General features: G+C 43.4%; 1 protein-coding gene across 11 annotated transcripts in view; it reads left to right on the forward strand.

Annotated features, from left to right (window-relative positions):
• myrf (myelin regulatory factor) overlaps positions 1–18,670 on the forward strand; it is a 272,972-nt gene that overhangs the window by 237,902 nt on the left and 16,400 nt on the right. For 10 of the 11 annotated variants that reach the window (XR_013577569.1, XM_078549049.1, XM_078549050.1 and 7 more), the window contains 9 exons: positions 3,947–4,055; positions 4,885–4,994; positions 5,515–5,675; positions 7,877–7,949; positions 9,192–9,280; positions 10,870–10,935; positions 13,292–13,386; positions 17,294–17,479; positions 17,595–17,876. Coding sequence is in view for 10 of the 11 variants with exons in the window: in XM_078549049.1 (XP_078405175.1) it covers positions 3,947–4,055; positions 4,885–4,994; positions 5,515–5,675; positions 7,877–7,949; positions 9,192–9,280; positions 10,870–10,935; positions 13,292–13,386; positions 17,294–17,479; positions 17,595–17,876 (1,171 nt within the window). In the remaining variant the exon portion in view is untranslated. The remainder of the gene's footprint in view (positions 1–3,946; positions 4,056–4,884; positions 4,995–5,514; positions 5,676–7,876; positions 7,950–9,191; positions 9,281–10,869; positions 10,936–13,291; positions 13,387–17,293; positions 17,480–17,594; positions 17,877–18,670) is intronic. The other variant, XM_078549055.1, reaches the window with a different exon arrangement.

The following is an 18,670-nucleotide window of genomic DNA, read 5'->3' on the forward strand; positions in this document are numbered from 1 at the left end:
TGTTTCAATGATTCTACTGCTCCAAAATGTGCCTCACACCAAAGATCTCATTGTTCTCAAGCGACATTTTCTGTTTTCCAAATCACCCATCCTTTGGCTTTCCTGAATAAGATTGCCAATTAATGCCAAATTTAGTGATGTTATGTACTGCATATTCAGAGTCAACATGAATTTATTAAAGGGCAGTTGTATTTGACAAATCTTTTAGAGTTTGTTGAGGATGAGAACGAGTAGATAAGGGGAGCCAGTAGACGTAGTATACTTAGATTTCCAGAATGCACTCAACTATGTGCCGCACAAGAGATTGTTTCACAAGATTCACGCTCACAGGATTGGGGGTAATACTTTAGCATGGACTGAGGATCGGTTCATGGACAGAAAATAGAGACGAGGAATAAATGGGTCATTTTCAGGCTGACAGTCTGTAACCACTGGGGTGCTGTAAGGATCAGTGCTGGGCCCTCAACTATTTACAATCTATATCCATAAATTAGATTAGGGAAAAAGGTTTACTGATGATACAAAGCTAGATGGGAAAGTAAGCTGTGAGGAGAACACACACAGGTTGTAAAAGGATAAAGGTTAGGTGAGTGGGCAAGAATGTGGAAGATGGAATATAGTATGTAGAAATGCAAAGTTACCACTTTTATAGGAAAAAGAAACAGAATATTTTTTAAGTGATGAGAGATTGGGAATTTTGATATTCAAAGAGATCTGGGTGTTCTTGTACATGAATCACAAAAAATTAGCACACAGATATGGCAAGCAATTGGGAAAGTAACTGATATGTTAGCCTTTATTACAAAGGGGTTGGAGTATAAGAGTCAGGAAGTCTTTGTATAATTGTGCAGGATCTTGATGAGGCTACAGCTGGAGTACTGTGCACTGTTTGATCTCCTTACCTTGCCTTAGAGGGAGTGCAACATAGGTTCACTAGACTGATTCCTGGGATGGAGGTGTTGTCCTATGAAGAGAGATTTAGTAGACTATAGACTTATATTCCCAAGAGATGAAAAGAGTGAGAAGTGATCTCATTGAAACCTATAAAATCCTTGAGACTTGGCAGCGTAGATGCTGGAAGGCTGAAGAGAAATTGCTTCCCTCAAAGGTTTGTGAATCTTTGGAATTCTCAGCTGAGCTATGTGTGCTCAGCTGAGGAGTATATTCAAGACCGAGATCGAAAAATTTTGGGCGGAATTGTCCTAGATTTGCACTAAGTGCAGTAGTGGGTGGCCAGCAGCCGCAAAGGCGGGTTTTCACGCTGTATCATCCCAAACCCGCCATATTATTTATGCATTGCTGGGAAACACACCACTTCCATGGCGGACAGGATCCAATTCACCTACCACACCATTATCTCACTGCTTCTTCACATCAGGCACCACATTTAAAGTACAGCTGTGCTCACTGCTTACAGCCCAGGACTGCAGGAAAGAAGATATGGCCCCGAAAGATAAGAAGCCCTTTGGGTGACACGGAGGCCTGCTGTGATGTCCTCTACCCCCACTCTGGCCACAGGAGGGGCAGCAACATTACCACTACGGCTTGGTAGGCGATGGCAGTGGAGTTCAGTGCCAATGCTGCTAAGAAGAGGTTGGCCATCCAATGCAGTAGAGGATGAATGATCTCATCCATGCAGCTAGGGTATGGCAACTATATCATCATTCAACTCACACACTCAAGCCCATCACACATTCACTGTCATCTCACTCATTGCCAGCTCAAGGGACATCACCACCAATTCTCACACACATACCATCACATGTCTATCTGGCCTCATCTCCTCTGGAGACTGCCTCCTCAGCCCTCACCATCTTGAGGCCACTTGCACAAATCAACATGTGCCCCCTCACACACCCTGGGATACCCTCCTTCCCAGTACAGCCCTCACCCTGCAGCCTCTTCCCTTGCCTGAGGCCACTTCTCCCCCTTCGCAAAGCAAGCCCTAGCCCTGCAGTCATTGAAAAGCAACCCACATATTGCTGATCTGGTAGATAGAGGCCTGGCCGTGAGCACCCCCTAAAAGTGATGTGGTGCTATCTGTGAAGCCTGGCACTGGTGATTGTGAGTGCTGACCGAAGCAAGGTAGGCAAACAAACCTTGAAGTCTTGAGTGAAGTGCAGCCCGCCAAGTGCACATTGCTTATGTGCTGTTGTGAAGCATGTCGGTATTTTCCCGCCAATGCAAGTGGATGACCCAGCCGGTGGGTGGGGAGGTGGGGGAGGAAACAATTCTGGTGGGCAGGCCTAATAATGATATGCTGATGCATTACAATGAGGTTCCTGATGTCCAATGGCGGGGAACGCGGCCCACCATTGATGGGTTGAGCAGAACAATTGCGAACTGGTTTCACACCATCATGAAACCAATCATGCCATATTGTCCGCTCATGCCACCGAACACGCGTGACACCGGTGGGCACGGAAAATCCTGGCCTTTGATACTAAAGAAATCAAGTGATATGGGATTAAGGCAGGAAATGGAGATGATGTAGTAGATCAGCTATAACCTTATTAAATGGCAGAGCAAGCTCAAAGGTCATTATGACCTATCCATGCTCCTATTTCTCATGTTCTTATTATTCTTTATCATTGCTTGGTCAAAATCCTGGAACTTCCTACTCAGCACTACTGTGGGAGTACCATCATTACCTAGACTGCAGTGGTTCAAGAAGAAGGTCCACTATCTTCTCAATGACAATTCTGGATGGGCAATAAATGCTAGGCCTGGTAGCAACACCCATAACCCAAGAAGGAATTTAAAAAATTATTTGTCAAAAGCTGTAAAGGAAGAACAGGTTAATTTTTCAGGGTAATCATGGGCAGAATTTTCCGGTCGGCGTGCGGGGGCGGGCCTGACACGCTGACATGTCAAATGATGCCAGATGATGTCGGGCATGCGTCCCGATGCCATCACGATATTTCGTTCAATGGGTGTTTGCCACAGTCAGCTGCATGCCCACCGAAATGTAAACAGCCTTTTAAGGCCATTAAGAAATCAATTGAGCCACTTGAGAACCCTGCCCATCCAACTTTAAAGTCAGCGGGCAGGCAGGAAGCCCAAGCGGCCTTCGTGTTTTTTAGGAAACCTCATCCACGAGCGGGATGAGGTTTCTTGAAGCTTTTATTAAATAAATAAATTAATTTTCATACATGTCCCCACTCGTGGACATGTTTAAATAAATTTTTAAATCAATTCTTTAATTATTTTAATATCCATTCAATCTCTCTGAGGTACTCCGTGCCTCAGGGTGATTGCTGCGCTCTTTTGCACGCATGCATGAAAGAGCACAGGCCCCAACTCTCCCTCCTCCACCCGCCCGCACAGGTAGCGCTGAGCACTACCGGCTGCATATTACGTTGGGCTGGCCTTAATTGGCCCGCCCGCGTAAAATGACGGCACGGAGCTGATCGCAGGCGGCAATTGACTCTGCGCCCACCCCCGCCCACCCTGTCCAGCCCGCCTGCCATAGGAAAAGCTCTGGCCCATGTGTGAGGTGATACTTGAAATAGTAATATCTTTTCTCTTTACAGATACTGATGGACAATGTGCTCTCTAATTTTTCCTCATCGTGCAAGGCCTGTTTATTACTGTGCACTGACACATCTTGAGGGAACATTGGTTTTGTGTGTCCTGTTTATTGTACTGTGCAGTACATTCCAGATTGCTGTGCAGCCATGCACCCATGCAGCTAAGAGGGAACATTGCTGATGGAGCTGAGATGCATTTATGGCATTTTTGTTGTTCTATCATCCCTTTTATCTGGGCTGGATTTTGACCCGTTTCCCTGATGTGAAAAGCCACTGTCTGTGCCATTGCATCATCCAGTCTCCAGTTAATGAGCTTTCCAGTGTTATTGGTTAGGTTATTGGTCACAACCTGAGTTTGAAGATTTCATTAGAACAATCTTGCTTTTGGCTCCAACTTTACCTTTCTGCTAATGCAGGTAGACACCACAGAGCAGCTGAGGAGGATCACACAGATGCGGCTGGTTCAGTATCAATACAAACCCGAGTTTGCTGCCACAGCAGGCATAGAGAATGGATCCGAGACAGGTAGGCACCAACAGATTGGAAAGTGGGTGGGAAATAATGCACTATTGGGCCCACTGTTCCTTATGGAGTTGGGGTCCTGGACTTGACATGTCCAGTGGCAGGCAAGTGACCCCAGACCTTCTCTCTCTCAGTTGCTATCAAGTGACTGACAGTCGTAGGGAGCAAGTCACCCAAGCCAGGAAATGGTGGGGAACTCTTGAGGATAAACAGAGGGTCTTTGGTAGATTCAGTAAATACTGAGCTTTACAAACTGGGCATGTTTGAGATTCAGTTCTCATTCTGCACTGAGTTGGCTGACCTCAACCAGGCTCCCCTTTGATTCAGTGCCCGAGAGGGGTAAGTAGCCAAGCTGACCATTCCTGCAAGAATATTGCATGAGTGTGTGTATGCAATTGGAAATGTAATCAAGCAATGATCAGTACCTTCAGAAGGGAAAAGGAGGTTTGGTTGTGAGGTGGCGGGGGTGGGTGGGGTGGGGGGGGGTGGGGTGTGGTGCGGGGAGTACATGATGTAATGAAACACACCAGTCCTAAAGCTGACAGGACCAGCATTGGGTGAATATGGCACTAGATGCATTGCACATTCGGAGAGTCGGCGCAGTCACAATGGACCGAATGGCCTCCTTCTGTGCTGTAATAGTTCTGTGATTCTGAGTAGGCCATTAATTGGAGTGAAACTGTCCAGCATATACCTGCACTATTCCCAATGTCATCCATTTCTTCAGCCTTTCCGCAGATAAGACAGATAAAAATACTGGTAGAATTCTAATGGGGTTTGTTTTAGTATCCTAATATTAGTGATGTTGATACATGATGCAATTTCCCATTAGGTGTTATCGCACAAGAGGTGAAGGAAATTCTGCCCGAGGCAGTGAAGGAGTCGGGGGATGTGGTGTGTGCCAACGGAGAGACCATTGAGAACTTCCTTGTGGTTAATAAGGTAGAGTGGCCCTCTGCTGGCTGGATTGAAAATAACTGGGAATCCATTATTCCTGGTCCCAGCAGTCACTATTTCCAGTGCTGCCAAGCTTTTAGCCAATTAAAGATGCAGTGAAGCGATGAAAAAAATAAACAAAGGCTCGATTACAAAAAGGACGAAGAATCTTAATTTTAATTTTGTCCGTGAACCACAGGAGATCAGTCATTTGTTCTAGTATTTATAGTAATGTAAAAGTGTGACAGTCCATGGAATATATGACTCCATGGAAATCTCATCTGTGAAATGAGGTTGGATGGAGCTGAATCTTAAAGGTCATGAGGTTACTTAGCTTACCTTTTGAGGAGATTTTGTGCAGTAGATTATACTGATCGCAGTAGAATCCGTGATAATATGTTGGCTAAAGAGCAAGTTTGATCCTTATTTTTCATGTGAGTTTAACTATGCAATACCATTATAAGTTTTAGAGTGTTATACCTGATGGATATAAGTTTCTTCTTTTCATCCTCTTTGTTCCATGCAGGAGCGGATTTTCATGGAGAATGTGGGGGCTGTCAAAGAACTTTGCAAGCTGACTGATAACCTCGAGACACGAATCAACGAGCTGGAGACATGGAGCAGAAAACTGGCCAAACTGAAGCGACTGGACAGTATGAAATCCACAGTCAGTGGAGGGACTCTCAGGTACTAGAATGCACTGGAGTATTGAGAGCACTGGAACAGAACTGTTGAAATAAGCACAGAATATTACTCAGGTTACTGTTTCTCTCACTCATAACCTAGCTAACTAGTAAGGATATTATCAGTGTGAGGTCCTGTAACTCAGTAGGTAGTGCCCCTGCCTCTGAGCCAGGAGCCCCAGGTTTCAATCCCACTCCAGGACTTCCTAGCCATGGAAGGACTGTACATGACACAATTCAACAGGTTTATAATCAGCCTGTTAATTCTTCCAACACTTCCCTACTATTCATCAAATGGTGTGTGTGTGTGTGTGAAGATGTGAAATAAACAAACATTGTGAAGGTAAGTACTGGCTACAGTCACCACAATTATCCACAGTCAGAATTTTTGAATTGTGATACCTAGATGAAGGACTCTGATCATAATGGAGGAAAGTGCCAAAGTTGAAAAAACGGTAAAAAGGTAGAGTAGGTCAGGAAGGAGTGATCAGGTGGCATAAAGCTTGGGTTTCAAAAGTTGGCAGACTGAAAAAGGAGGTGAGGGGTTTCCACAGTTTTAAGGTAGAAACCAAAGGGAAAATGGAAGAGAAGATCTCCACGGATGTGATTAGTAGAAGGCGGCAAAGATATAGAGAGAGCTTTCTCTAGGTTAAAAGACAGTCTGTGAATTACTTCAGACTACTGGACTGTACTTTTTAGACTTAATGGCCCAGCTTTTCTGCCCCCATTGTTGATTTTTCAATGACCCTGAAGTAGGTGGGCCCATGGAGAAGCTGTTCTGATGTTGACTGCAGCCCCTACTCTTATTTCACACACTCTGAGCCCTATGATAGTAGACACAGATGTTCATATATTACAGACTTCTTCCGATTTGAATGCTGGGCACATGATGCCTGTGAGGTCCAGGCATCCAGCGTTCTCCTGGAGGTGGTGGGGACCCAGTTGTTTTTTGGTAGCTCCTCCCAGGGGTTTCTGCAGCCTGAAGAATGGGCCCCAGAACCTGTTTTTAAAATACATGTATTTTCAGGCAGAACAGAGAGAGGCTGCCTTCGTCCCCCAGACTGCAACAGACCTGCTCTAGCAAAGCCTGCCCGAGGTTGGCTAAAGTGCGAATGGCTGCAAGTCTGGAAGATTGCGTGTGGTTTGACCATATTTCCATTGCAGGAAGAGGCCTGCCCCCATTCCCACACCCCCTCCTCTCAGACAGGGTGCCATGGGAGGATGGAATATCTATTTGAGAATCCTGTGGCACTGTCCAGAATCTACTACTGGCTATTGGGAAAGCTAAAATGACACTGCTTTATGGTGATGTGACAAAAATGTTGGTGTATAATGCTGAATATGGGGCAGCATCTATGTTCTACAACCTGTCTCGTGAGAAAGTTACACAAGGATAAAAATGACTTGTCAACAATGTTATATGAATGTTTAATATATTTGCATCAAATTTTGCTCGCCATTATTTTAATGAGAGCATTTATGTTAAAATAGCCTAGAGAGGAATTTAATATTAGCACTTTTCAGTGTTTATACAATAATAGTTGACAGAATTTTGTACCTATCCAGTGTAGAGTATCCTTTTTATATTTGTTATTTCTGGGGCCATTAACATAATCCTGGTTACACAATAGGACAAAGCACCATGAGTGCAAGTGCTTGAATGAAATTACCTCATCCTGTGGCAGTGCATCACAAGGGCACTGTAGATCGGATCTCAGGATATCGGCACATAAATGGCAACTGGCGCCTATAGACAAAAGTGCAATTGATAAGGAGTGCATAGCACAATGCCAGAGGAATCTTTTGCGACCTGACAGGTCAGATGGAGGTAGGCCAAATGGCCCTAGTGCCTAGTCAAGGCCATGCAGAAAAATAACTTAAATTAGGTTCCCCCTTCAGTGCCTGTGATGGGGAGCAGCCCTAATTTGAACAGGGTTTGAGATCTATATGAACCCAATTCACCGATTGTGCGCAGATTCCCAGTGCTTTATGCTCACTCTGGCTGCAAATACGCTGGGTACATTGGGCACAGAGTAGGCCTCAGGCCTTCACACCCAGTTGACACAGTGAGCACTGGGTTCTTCAGCACTGATACACTTCAGAACAGTGGGCATCAGTTATCAGACTATCAGCCCCACTGTGTTAATTCCAAAAAATTCACCTCCATGAACTGTGCAATTAGGAAATGCTTCTGTTCACTTACAGCCAAGCTGGCAGTCATTTTAGTCGGGCAGGAAGTGGGCCACATAAGAAAAGGCACCCAAAGGTTGGCAATAAGGTATGGATCCATAAGAATGGTAAGAAGTTAATTTTTTTCAGTCTGTCGGACTTTGTCTTCCTCAATCTCTCTATATTTTAGTATTCACTATATCTCTGTGTCATTTTATATCCCATTATAGCAGTTTGAGAATTTAAATTCAGTTTAAAAATCTGGGAAGCTAGTATCAGTCATTGCTGTTAAAAACTGAATCGGTTCACTCATGTCCTTTAAGGAAGAAAACCTGCTGTGCTTACCTGGTCCAGTCCGATATGTGACTCCAGCCACAAACCAGTGTGGTTGCCTGTCAATTGCCCTCTGACATGGACTAAGAAGCCACTTAGTTGCATCAAGCAGGATAACAGAGATGGGCAATAATTGCAGGCTTTGCCAATGATGCCCACATCTTGAGAATGAACTTTTTGCTTGCAATTACTTCACTGTACCTGTGCCTCAATTTTTCTAGACCTCTATCTCTATAGGATAAGTATATCTTGGTCTTTTTCTGTTTAGTTCTATCTGACCCACACATAATTGCTCATTGAAAATCTGTTCTGAAGTTAAATGAGTCATATCATAAATGGAAAACAAACTCAAAATAACCAGAACCACCATTGTAGATGATGAACAGAATTTCTGGTTCTCAACCTGAATTGACCACAAGTCTCTTCACAGTGATTGATGCCTTTTTCCATTTAATGCCCCCCACCCACCCCTTCTGGCTCAGTGAGTAAATGCACTGCCTAGTGTGGCCATGCAGGACAGAATATCCCAGCTTTTTGATTTCTGGTCACTGCTGGATTAGATGACCATAACAGTTCATGTGATTAAAAAATTGTCCTTGCTGCCCTGGGTCTGCAAAAGAGACAAAATTGAGCCAAGATTTAAGATCCTGTGACCCACTCCAGTTCAAAAGCACGTGTGGTCATTAGACAAACACATATTTGGCTCCGCTGTGCTCAGATCAAAATAGTCTGATGCTCAATGTCTAGTCTCACACATGAAGCATGGAGATTTGGATGAAGTACCGGAGTGTGTCTAGTACCTATGAAACCCATACTAGACAGCATTAACACTTTCAGGATAAATGAGAAAGAAAATTAGAATAAAGTTTCCAGATGCTGGAATCTCTCACATTAGGATTACACAGTCATATTTGCCACCAACTCTATGACTTTTCAAATTGTTTGTAATTATAATTTAGGTGCATCCTGTAACATAGACAATCTCCCAAAGATAACACTTGTGTGTCTCTATCTCCAGGCTCACTCTAACCCAACAGAACAGGGTTGCCTCAGCCAGAGGTTCCTCCAAGGCACCATCATAGCTCTCGTTATAATCATGGCTTTCAGGTAAGGATTAAGGCTTTCCACATTTAGCCTCGTTCTTGCAATGTTCAGGTCTAAGTGTAAGGTTGCCTTGTAAGGTATCCTGCAGCACTCGGGTTTCAAGAAGAGCCTTGTGAAACACTCAAAATGTGTATATTTCCAACACTGTCCAGTCCTGGCTCACTATAAGACCACCAACAGTCACAGTTATATAGGGCATAGTGAGACCTTCTACACAAAAACCACTGCAAGGTCCCATATTCCAATCCTGATATCCCGTATCCTAGCCCGGATATCCCACAGGATCCCACATCCCAGCCCCGAAATCACACAGGATCCCACATCCCAGCTATTATATTCCACAGGATCCTTCATCCCAGCCCCGTTATCACACTGGAGCCCTCATCCCAGCCCCATTGGATCCCACACTGCAGTCATTTTTTAAAAAAATTCTCTTAACTGATGTGAGCATCACTGACATGACCAGTATTTATTTTCCATCCCTAATTGCCCTTGAGAATATCATGGTGAGCTGATCCTTGACATCAGGAGTCTGTGTGGTGTAGGTACATCCACAGTGATGTTCAGGAGGGAGTTCCAAGGTTTTGACCCAGTGACAGTGAGGGAACGGTGATATATTTCCAACACAGGAGGATGTGGTTTGGGTGTTCCCATGTGCCTGCTGCCCTTGTTCTTCTAGGTGGCAGAGGTCGTGGATTTGGAAGTTGAAGCTGGTTTGGTGAGTTCCTGCAGTGCATCTTGTAGATGGTACACACTGTTGCCACTGTGTGCCAGTGGTGGAGGGAGTGAATCTTTAAGTTGGTGGATGGGTTGCCAATCCAGCAGGCTGCTTTGTCCTGGATCATGTTGAGCTGCTCGAGTGTTGTTGGGGCTGCACTCATCCAGGCAAGTGGAGAGTATTTCATCACACTCCTGATTTGTGCATTGTGGATGCTGGACAGGCTTTGGGGAGTCAGAAGGTGAGTTACTCATTGCAGAATTCCCAGCCTCTCACCTGCTCTTGTAGCCACAGTATTTATACGGCTGGTCCAGTTCAGAACAGTGATGGTGGGGGATGCAACAATGATAATGTCATTGAATGTCAAGGGAATGGGTTTAGATTCTCTCTTTGTTGGAGATGGTATGTCTAGCATTTTTGTGCACGAATGTTATTTGCCACTTCTCGGTCCAAGCCTGAATGTTTCCAGGTCTTGCAACATTTGTGCATGGACAGTTCCATTGTCTGAGGAATTGTGAAATGAAATGAACACTGCTCAGCTATCAGTGAACATCCCCACATGGTCCCACTTTTTTGTTCCATCAGTCTGGGCTGGACTTAAAAAGCTTGTTTCCAGAAGCGAAATCAAAGTGTTTAACTCGTTGTGACACTCACTCCAACATGACAGAGCTTCAGTTTATTCTATTCAGCTGTCGAGAAAAATCACTGCCTCCAAAATCATTTTCATTACCATTTTCTGAAAGCTATAAATACTGGGCTGTTGAGTGTTTTTGAGAATGCTAAAGACGTCCAGTGACAGGAATAATGAACTTAGCCCAGAGTAAGTTTTCTTAAATTGAGTCTTGAATTAAACTGGTGTCTTTTTCTTCATCAGTGTAATATCCATGTCAACCCTCTACGTGCTGAACTTACGCAATGATGATGGGACAGATGGCAATGGGTAGGTGGAATGGAACTTTGAGTCTCCAGAGCAGTGAGATGACTTTAGACTCTCTTGTCAAGAAATACATGAGCAGGAAGTTGTAGAGAGATCAAGATGATTGTTGCCCTTTTATGGATTCATGATGTGTTTCATGGAAATCAACTTGAAGTCTTCATCAACTCGAGCCTTGCTGTTGAAATCGGGCAATGGATGATGTTGTCATTTTTCCCCATTTGTTTTAAACCTCGATAATCTCTTAGATCAAGTTCTCCAATGTATCTTAATGCAAATATTAGTTTTACTAAAGCCCTCACTGTTACCAAGTCAGAGTCAAAATAATTGTCTGCTGCTTCATACTCTTTGAAGGAAATTAGTACAGTGAGAATATCAAAAACTTGAATATTAAAACTGCCATCCAGACAGCATTGTAATTATGTATTGATGTGCTGTCCGCTACCAGTTGTGTCTTATTGCACCCACTTGTCTCTGGTACTTGACTTGCCCATAACACCATGTCTAACTAGAGTTTAAGCAAAAACTCTGCTCTGGAACTCCACATGGAAAGTTATTTTAATTACGCATTAATTCTTCTAGTCTCTTTTTCTCTCCTCTCCCTCTCTCCCTCCCCAACATTCGTGTATATCTATCTATGCAGCCACCACTGGCTTGTCGCTGCAATGTAGTCAACATGGCTACAGTCTACATTATCTCCTTTACAGAGAACAGGGACATCAGTGACTCTGGGGAGAACTTAGTCTCTGGCCAGTAATTATATAGTGGTCAGGTATGAAAAAATAAACAAAACGGCTACTGGGATGTTGACCACTTGTATTGAAAGAGCTAGAATATAATAGGGGGAAGCTTTGTTCCTGCTATCCAAATCCCTTGTTAGACTATACCTGGACTACTGTGTACAGTTCCAGACACCACACCTTAGGATGGATATATTGGCCTTGGAAGGAGTGCAGTACAGATTTACCAGAGTGTTGCTAGGGCTCCAAGAATTAGATTATGAGGAGTGATTACATAAAATAGGTGTGTATTCCTTAGAATATAGAAGATTAAGGGGTGGTATGATTGAGGTTTTTAGGATTTTGAAAGGAAATGATATGGAGTAGTCTAGAACAGGGGGACATAATCTTCAAATCAGAGCCACGCTATTCGGGAGAGATGTTAGGAAACACTTTTTTCATGCAAAGGATGGTATAAGTGTGGAACTCTTCAAAAGAGCAGTGGATAGTAGCTCAATTAAGAACTTTAAGTCTGAGATCAGTGGAATTTTGCAAGAAAAGGATATTAAAGGATATGGAGCCAAGGTGATTAATGGAGTTCAGATATGGATTAGCAGTGATTTCATTGAATGACAGCACGGGCTCAAGGGGCTGAATGGCCTACTCCCGTTCCTATGTTTATCCTAGGTATGTCTATACTTGGAATCTGCTTTCCTTTTCTAGATTTGTATTATTTCTTTGTTCTGTTTCATAAAGTTATCATTATGGAAGATCATAGACACAACAAATCTGAGGGAACCTGTTAAATATCTCATTACTTAACAAAAAGTGAGCTGTAGATTGAGGTTGGTGGGTGCACTGAATGTGACATTTTTAAAAATGTGACAGCTCTGAGACAGAGCATTGGAGATTTAGGTTCCATTCCAAGACTTGAGCACATAATCTAGGCTGTCAGTACTCAGGGAGTGCTGCATTGTCAGCGATGCTGGCTTTGAATGTGATATCAAACTGAAGCCCTGTGAGTTCTGGTGAATGTTGAAAGATATCATGGAGGTAACATGGAGCAGAGAGCTTCCTGGTGTCCTGGACAACATGTGCTCAGTAACAAAATGCAGCAAGACTGATTTATTGGTCATTTTCCCTTTGGATTGTGAGGCACTTGCTGTGTGCAGAATGACTGTTGTATTATTTCTCCATAACAGTCACTACATTTCATCTTTATCTGTGAAGCACTTAATACTTTGCTTTCTTTAATAAAGCATGCAAAACTGTCTGTAGAGCGGCTTCCTCTTCACATAAGAGAATTAATCCCAAATACATGACCAGGTGCCATTTCACCTTTCCCCAAAGGAAAATGTTGCCTCTGTCCATCACATGAGGATGGTTGTCTGTGGAAAACTTTGAAGTGACCTTCTTACAGGTCAGAAATCGGTCTTGTAATTGGAGTTTTGGACCTCACCAACAGGAGCAATGGAAGCAAGTGAAGAAAATACTACAGGAAACCTTCAACTCCCAGTAGGCTCCCATTGTCCATGAGAATTCTCTCAATAATGTTAGTTGAGGTTACGCTGTCAATAGCTTCATCAGGTTATTGAATCACCCACAATTATGATAAATGTTATATGTTTTTTTTTACTGTACAGACCACTTGAAAATATCAATCCAGATACAACCTCGAAAGAAAACCATTGGCCGACGCCTCTAGAAGCACAGGGCACAATTACAGCTCAGCAGCTGGGTAGGTTAACCCTGTATGATACCAACTGAAGCTGAAATTGGAGCTGGAGAATGGGATACCATAGAGCCAAAGTCCTGAATGTACATTCCTAGAGCCTGGAACCCATAACATGGGCGTTGTCCAGATAGCTTCCTGTTTGATAAAATTATCAGAAGGAAAATTATGCCTCTGATTTCTCAATCTGTGGGCAAGGTTTCCTGCTGTAAACCTGCATTTGGAATATTGGCCATTGATGTCTATAACACTTTAAAACTCTTGGTTGGAGTGCACACACCCAGTTTATTACACTTTCTGCATCACAATTCCTACACACCTGGCAATCATGCCAAGGTGACAGGACTGATTTGTGTGCTGTAATCATGCACCCCTCATGGCGGAGGAGCCTATAAAGTACTTTTAAACTGAAACCAGTCACACTGGCTTTAACTCCGAGAAATAATTTTAAACTAAGAATGACTTCATATGTTTGCCATTGTACTTACCTTACAAACCACCCAATGCTAGATCGTCCATCTCCATCTGTAATATTAACAATCTAAACAACATAAAGAGATTGATCACAACCTTGATGTCATATTTGATTCTGAAATGTGCTGCTGTCCACATATTCACACAATCACTAAGACTGCCTGTTTCAACATCAGTAACTTTACTCAACTTTGCCCTGCCCCAGCTTGTCTGCTGCTGAAACCCTCATCCTGTCTTTGTTACCTCCAGAATTGACTATTCCAATGCTCACCTGCCCAGCCTCCCACATTCTACCCTCTGTAAACCTGAGGTCATCGGAACCTCTGCTGCCCATGTCCTTGTTAATACCAAATCCCATTCATCCATCATCCCTGTGCTCACTGATCAAGATGAGTTCCTGGTCAAACATTGTATTGATGTAAAAATTTTCATCTTTGTTTTCAAGTCCCTCCATGGTCTCACCCCTCCATATTTCTGTAATCTCCTTCAGCCCTACAACCCTCCAAGATATCTGTGCTCATCTAATTCTGGTCTCTTGAGCATCCTGAATTTAATCGTCCCACCATTGGTAGCCGTGTCTTTGGTTGCCTAGGCCCTAATCTCTGAAATTCCCTCCTTAAAACTCTCTGTCTCTGAACCTTTCTTTCCTCCTATAAGACCCTCCTTAAAACCTACCCCTTTGACAAGCTTGTGGCCATTTGCCTTAATATTGCCTTGTGTTTTTTTTTATTCATTCATGGGATGTGGGCTTCGCTGGCTGGGCCAGCATTTATTGTCCACCCCTAATTGCCCTTGAGAAGGTGATGGTGAGCTGCCTTCTTGAACCGCTGCAATCCATGTAGTGTAGGTACACCCATAGTGCTGTTAGGAAGGAAGGTCCAGAACTTTGACCCAGTGACACTGAAGGAACGGCAATATATTTCCAAGTCAGGGTGGTGAGTGACTTGGAGGGGAACTTCCAGGTGGTGGTATTCCCAAATGTCTGCTGCCCTTGTCCTTCTAGATGGTAGTGGTCATGGGTTTGGAAGGGGCTGTCTAAGGAGCCTTGGTGAATTCCTGAAATGCATCTTGTAGATGGACTTGTATGGCTCGGTATTAAATTTTGCTTAATAACACTCACGTGAAGCATATTTATTACATTAAAGGTGCTATTATAAATATAATTTGTTGTAGATATTTATAATAACATGATTTAGAGATTTGACCTTATTTTATATCATTTAATTAAAAGATATATGTTGGCAATGTCTGTTTTCAAGCTTTGTTCTTCTGTAGCTCCATGCTTGGGTCTCAAGTCAGCTTATCATGTCTCTGCTGCCCACCTTTGCTCCATGTCTAATCCTACTGCTTTGGCTCAAGCCTCCCTGCTTCTCTTGCCCTCCCTGGCTAATCTACACTTCCCTTGCTTGGCCATTCGAGCTCTCCCACCCAATCTTGAGCCACCCATCCCCAATCCCAATCCCTGTCCAGTCTCAGCCTTCTCTCTTCACTGCTTTCTTAGCTGCATACAGGGACTTATATTTTGAAAGCATTCAAGGTACTGTGTTTGATTTATAGTGCTTGCAAAATAAATTCTTAGCTTACTGTTGAGGAATTGGGTTTGCTCAGGTTCTTTTGGTTGAATGGGTGAGAATATCAGATGGGGAGATGGGCCAGCATGAGGTTAGGAATGTAGGAGAGGATTGCCAGAGTTAGTTAGGGGGTTGAATCAGCAAGGGGATAATTTCGTAGGGTAGGAAGGAGTTACAGGCTAAGGGACAGCACGGAGGGTACGATGTGAGGGGTTAGGAAAAGGGAGAGAAAAGAGGAATGGAGCAAAGGAAAGTAAGATAGGAGAGCAAGAGATAGAGGCTTAAGGGTTTCTGGCCTCTCATAGTTTACCCTCAACATAAGCAAATAGGGCATGAGGAGGGCAGTGGTACAAAAGCAAAGTGAGAGGGTGAGAAGGATAATAAAAACAGAAAATGCTGGAAAAACTCAGCAGGTCTGACAGCATCTGTGGAGAGAGAAACAGAGTTAACGTTTTGAGTCTGTGGTCATATGGACTCAAAACGTTAACTCTGTTTCTCTCTCCCCAGATGCTGTCTGACCTGTTGAGTTTTTCCAGCATTTCCTGTTTTTATTTCAGATTTCCAGCATCTGCAGTATTTTGCATTTTCTTAGGGTGTAAAGGATACTTGGGGTCAGCAGGGAGTTCAATGGGGAGGGATTTGCAAAGTGACAGGAAAAAAGGGGTCATAGGAGGGCGGGGACTAGTGGAAAGATGAAGGAAGAGGGGATATAGAAGCAAAGATACTCACCTCTCCCCAAACCACTTTAGTTTGGCTTCTGTCCTCTTGACAGAATCAAGATTGGCCTGACCAAAGTGGAACTATATACTCTGTTACTGTAACATTGCCCAAAGGCACTGAGTCAGCTTCTAAATACATAATGGTGGCACTTAGTTCTACCTCCTCACTACTTCCCTCAACAGCAGTGGTCACCTCTGTCAGGCTGCAAGTCTGATATTAGTCAATGAACAGCATCCTTCAGCTCAACTTCAGGAAGATCAAAATCACTGTTTTTGGGCGCCTGTAAAATCCACTCTTAGTCAGACACTCCATCCCCTCTTCCAGCCATTTACTCGGACTGAAACAGTTTTCGTAAAACCTCAACGTTGATGGAGTAAAGGAAAACTAGAGGGAGTGAGATGGAAATTGCCGAGGTCTCTGGGGCCTCATGCTAATTACCAGATGTATGGCTTGAAGCCCTCGGCATGTCCCTTCCCTGGCATTCCAACCAATAACTACTGTACATCAAACAGGTAAGACAGCATGAAGCAGGAGAGGGAGAAACAATGAGATTCTGGGATTCGGCTCCTTGAACCATCCCAACCATTAATCTGAAAACAGCACACCCGACTGTCAGGCGTTTCCTACAATGGCTGTGGTCGCTGACAAAATTGTTAATTTAATGCAAATCTGTGCCCCAACAATTGGCAGTTTTCTGCTATGCTGTGACTGCCCCAAACATAGATCAGAGAAGATGATCTGCATCCAGCAGACAAAGTAGATATTTACTTCTCTATCTGGGCTGCACGAAAATTCAATAGCCGCATTTCCTTTCCTTGTAGAAGTACAGACACAGATATAGGAGCTAACATTGAGGTATACATGGGCTGTAATAATAGACTGAATCATTTCCTTTTAACTGTGGCGTACTGTACAGGAGCTGACACTGAACATATATAAGTTGTACGGTAATGGGAGGGTGTGAATCCTTTCCTTTGATTCACACTAAGCATGATGTGCATGGAGAAGTACATGTATTTCTGTCCCTCTGAAGCACTTTAGTATGTAATGTTTTATTTCACATTTCATAGTTGGAATTACATAGATTTTTAATCATTGCTAAATTTGCATCACTTTTTATGTTACAAACATTTTCTTTCTATTTGCAGTTGATATGCCTTCACCTGCTTCTCCTGCGTCCCACTTCCCTCGGCCACTTAGTATCTGCTACACCCATCCATGTGAAGTACTGTGCTGCCCCCTTAACTCTACAAATCCACCTGCCAGTAGCATCCTGCCAGTTACTACCATCCCACTGACCTCTTCTTCATCTAGCACTAACCGTTCCACTGCTGGTAAGTGCAGATGCCTTTCCCTCTCCAGGAATAAACACTTTATTTTCTTTTGTGTGGTGCACGGTTTAAAAACAAAACACTGGTGTTCTTTGTTTACTATCCTTGGTAATTCCAGATCAAACTGGCATATCCTTCACCAGCAACATCAAAGCAAAATCTTCAATAAATGAGAATAAGAATGGCTACGATGGCAGGCAGACATCTCCCAGGGATGGGGTTAGCGCCTCTGGATCCAGCTCAAACAGTTACAGTCCTCCACCGCCGCAGATCACCAACATCCACGGCAAATCAAAATTTCCTCCTCGTTATGCCAGTACGCAGAATAAACTGCCCAGCTTGCACGCAAGGAGACAAAGAAGCACAGAGCAAATGGACCCTACCAACAGCAACCCAGACTGTGAGCTATATCCATATTGATGCTACGCACGTTTGTCTATTGCTGATATGCTTGACTATGGTGTACATTAGAGGAGAAAGTATATGTTGCAGAACAACCAACTGTTCAGCCCAATGGAGTTTGGTCTTTATAGCAAGTAGATTGGTTTAGAGCAAATTTGCACAATTTTCATTCAGTTCTCCATGGGCATGGATCTTAGTACAAAATTGCTTCTAATTGGTACTAATTGGCACCAAACTGCAATCGCACAGAGAGGTCACGGGCTGGCTGTGGTGGGAAATGGGAAAATGTCACATCAGTGTAGTAGATTGAGGTTAGGACTGAGGTGCAGTGTTGGGACAAAGTAGAAGGAGCTTTACTCTGCAAAAACGATGCTATACCTGATAATGGGGAGCACTTGATACTTACACTGGGTGCTTGTAATGGAAAAGTGTTTCATTCCCAACATGCAAAACCTGTTTAACCTTCCTATGCTACTGGGGGCATGTCTGCAATTTACTTGATTATCTTTGGGGATCAGGAGATTAAAAGGCCAGGGTAAAGTCTAAGATGGGATAAATTGTACATGACTGAGAAGGAAACATATCTGTGCTTTCTTATCAATACGACAGTAGGTAGTTGTAGGGGAAGGACCGCAGAGATCTGAATTAGTTAGAGGAGTAGATTTATCTCTGATGAATCAGTCTTTTATTTTTTTCATATTTTAATTGGATTTACAAATGCAATAGGTATATATCTCCATTCCTAAATACAAACACGCTGAAAGCACCAGCTCATTGCACACTACACATTCA

The sequence above is a fragment of the Cetorhinus maximus genome, chromosome 9 (genome assembly GCF_964194155.1).
Source record: "Cetorhinus maximus chromosome 9, sCetMax3.hap1.1, whole genome shotgun sequence".
NCBI lineage: Eukaryota > Metazoa > Chordata > Chondrichthyes > Lamniformes > Cetorhinidae > Cetorhinus > Cetorhinus maximus.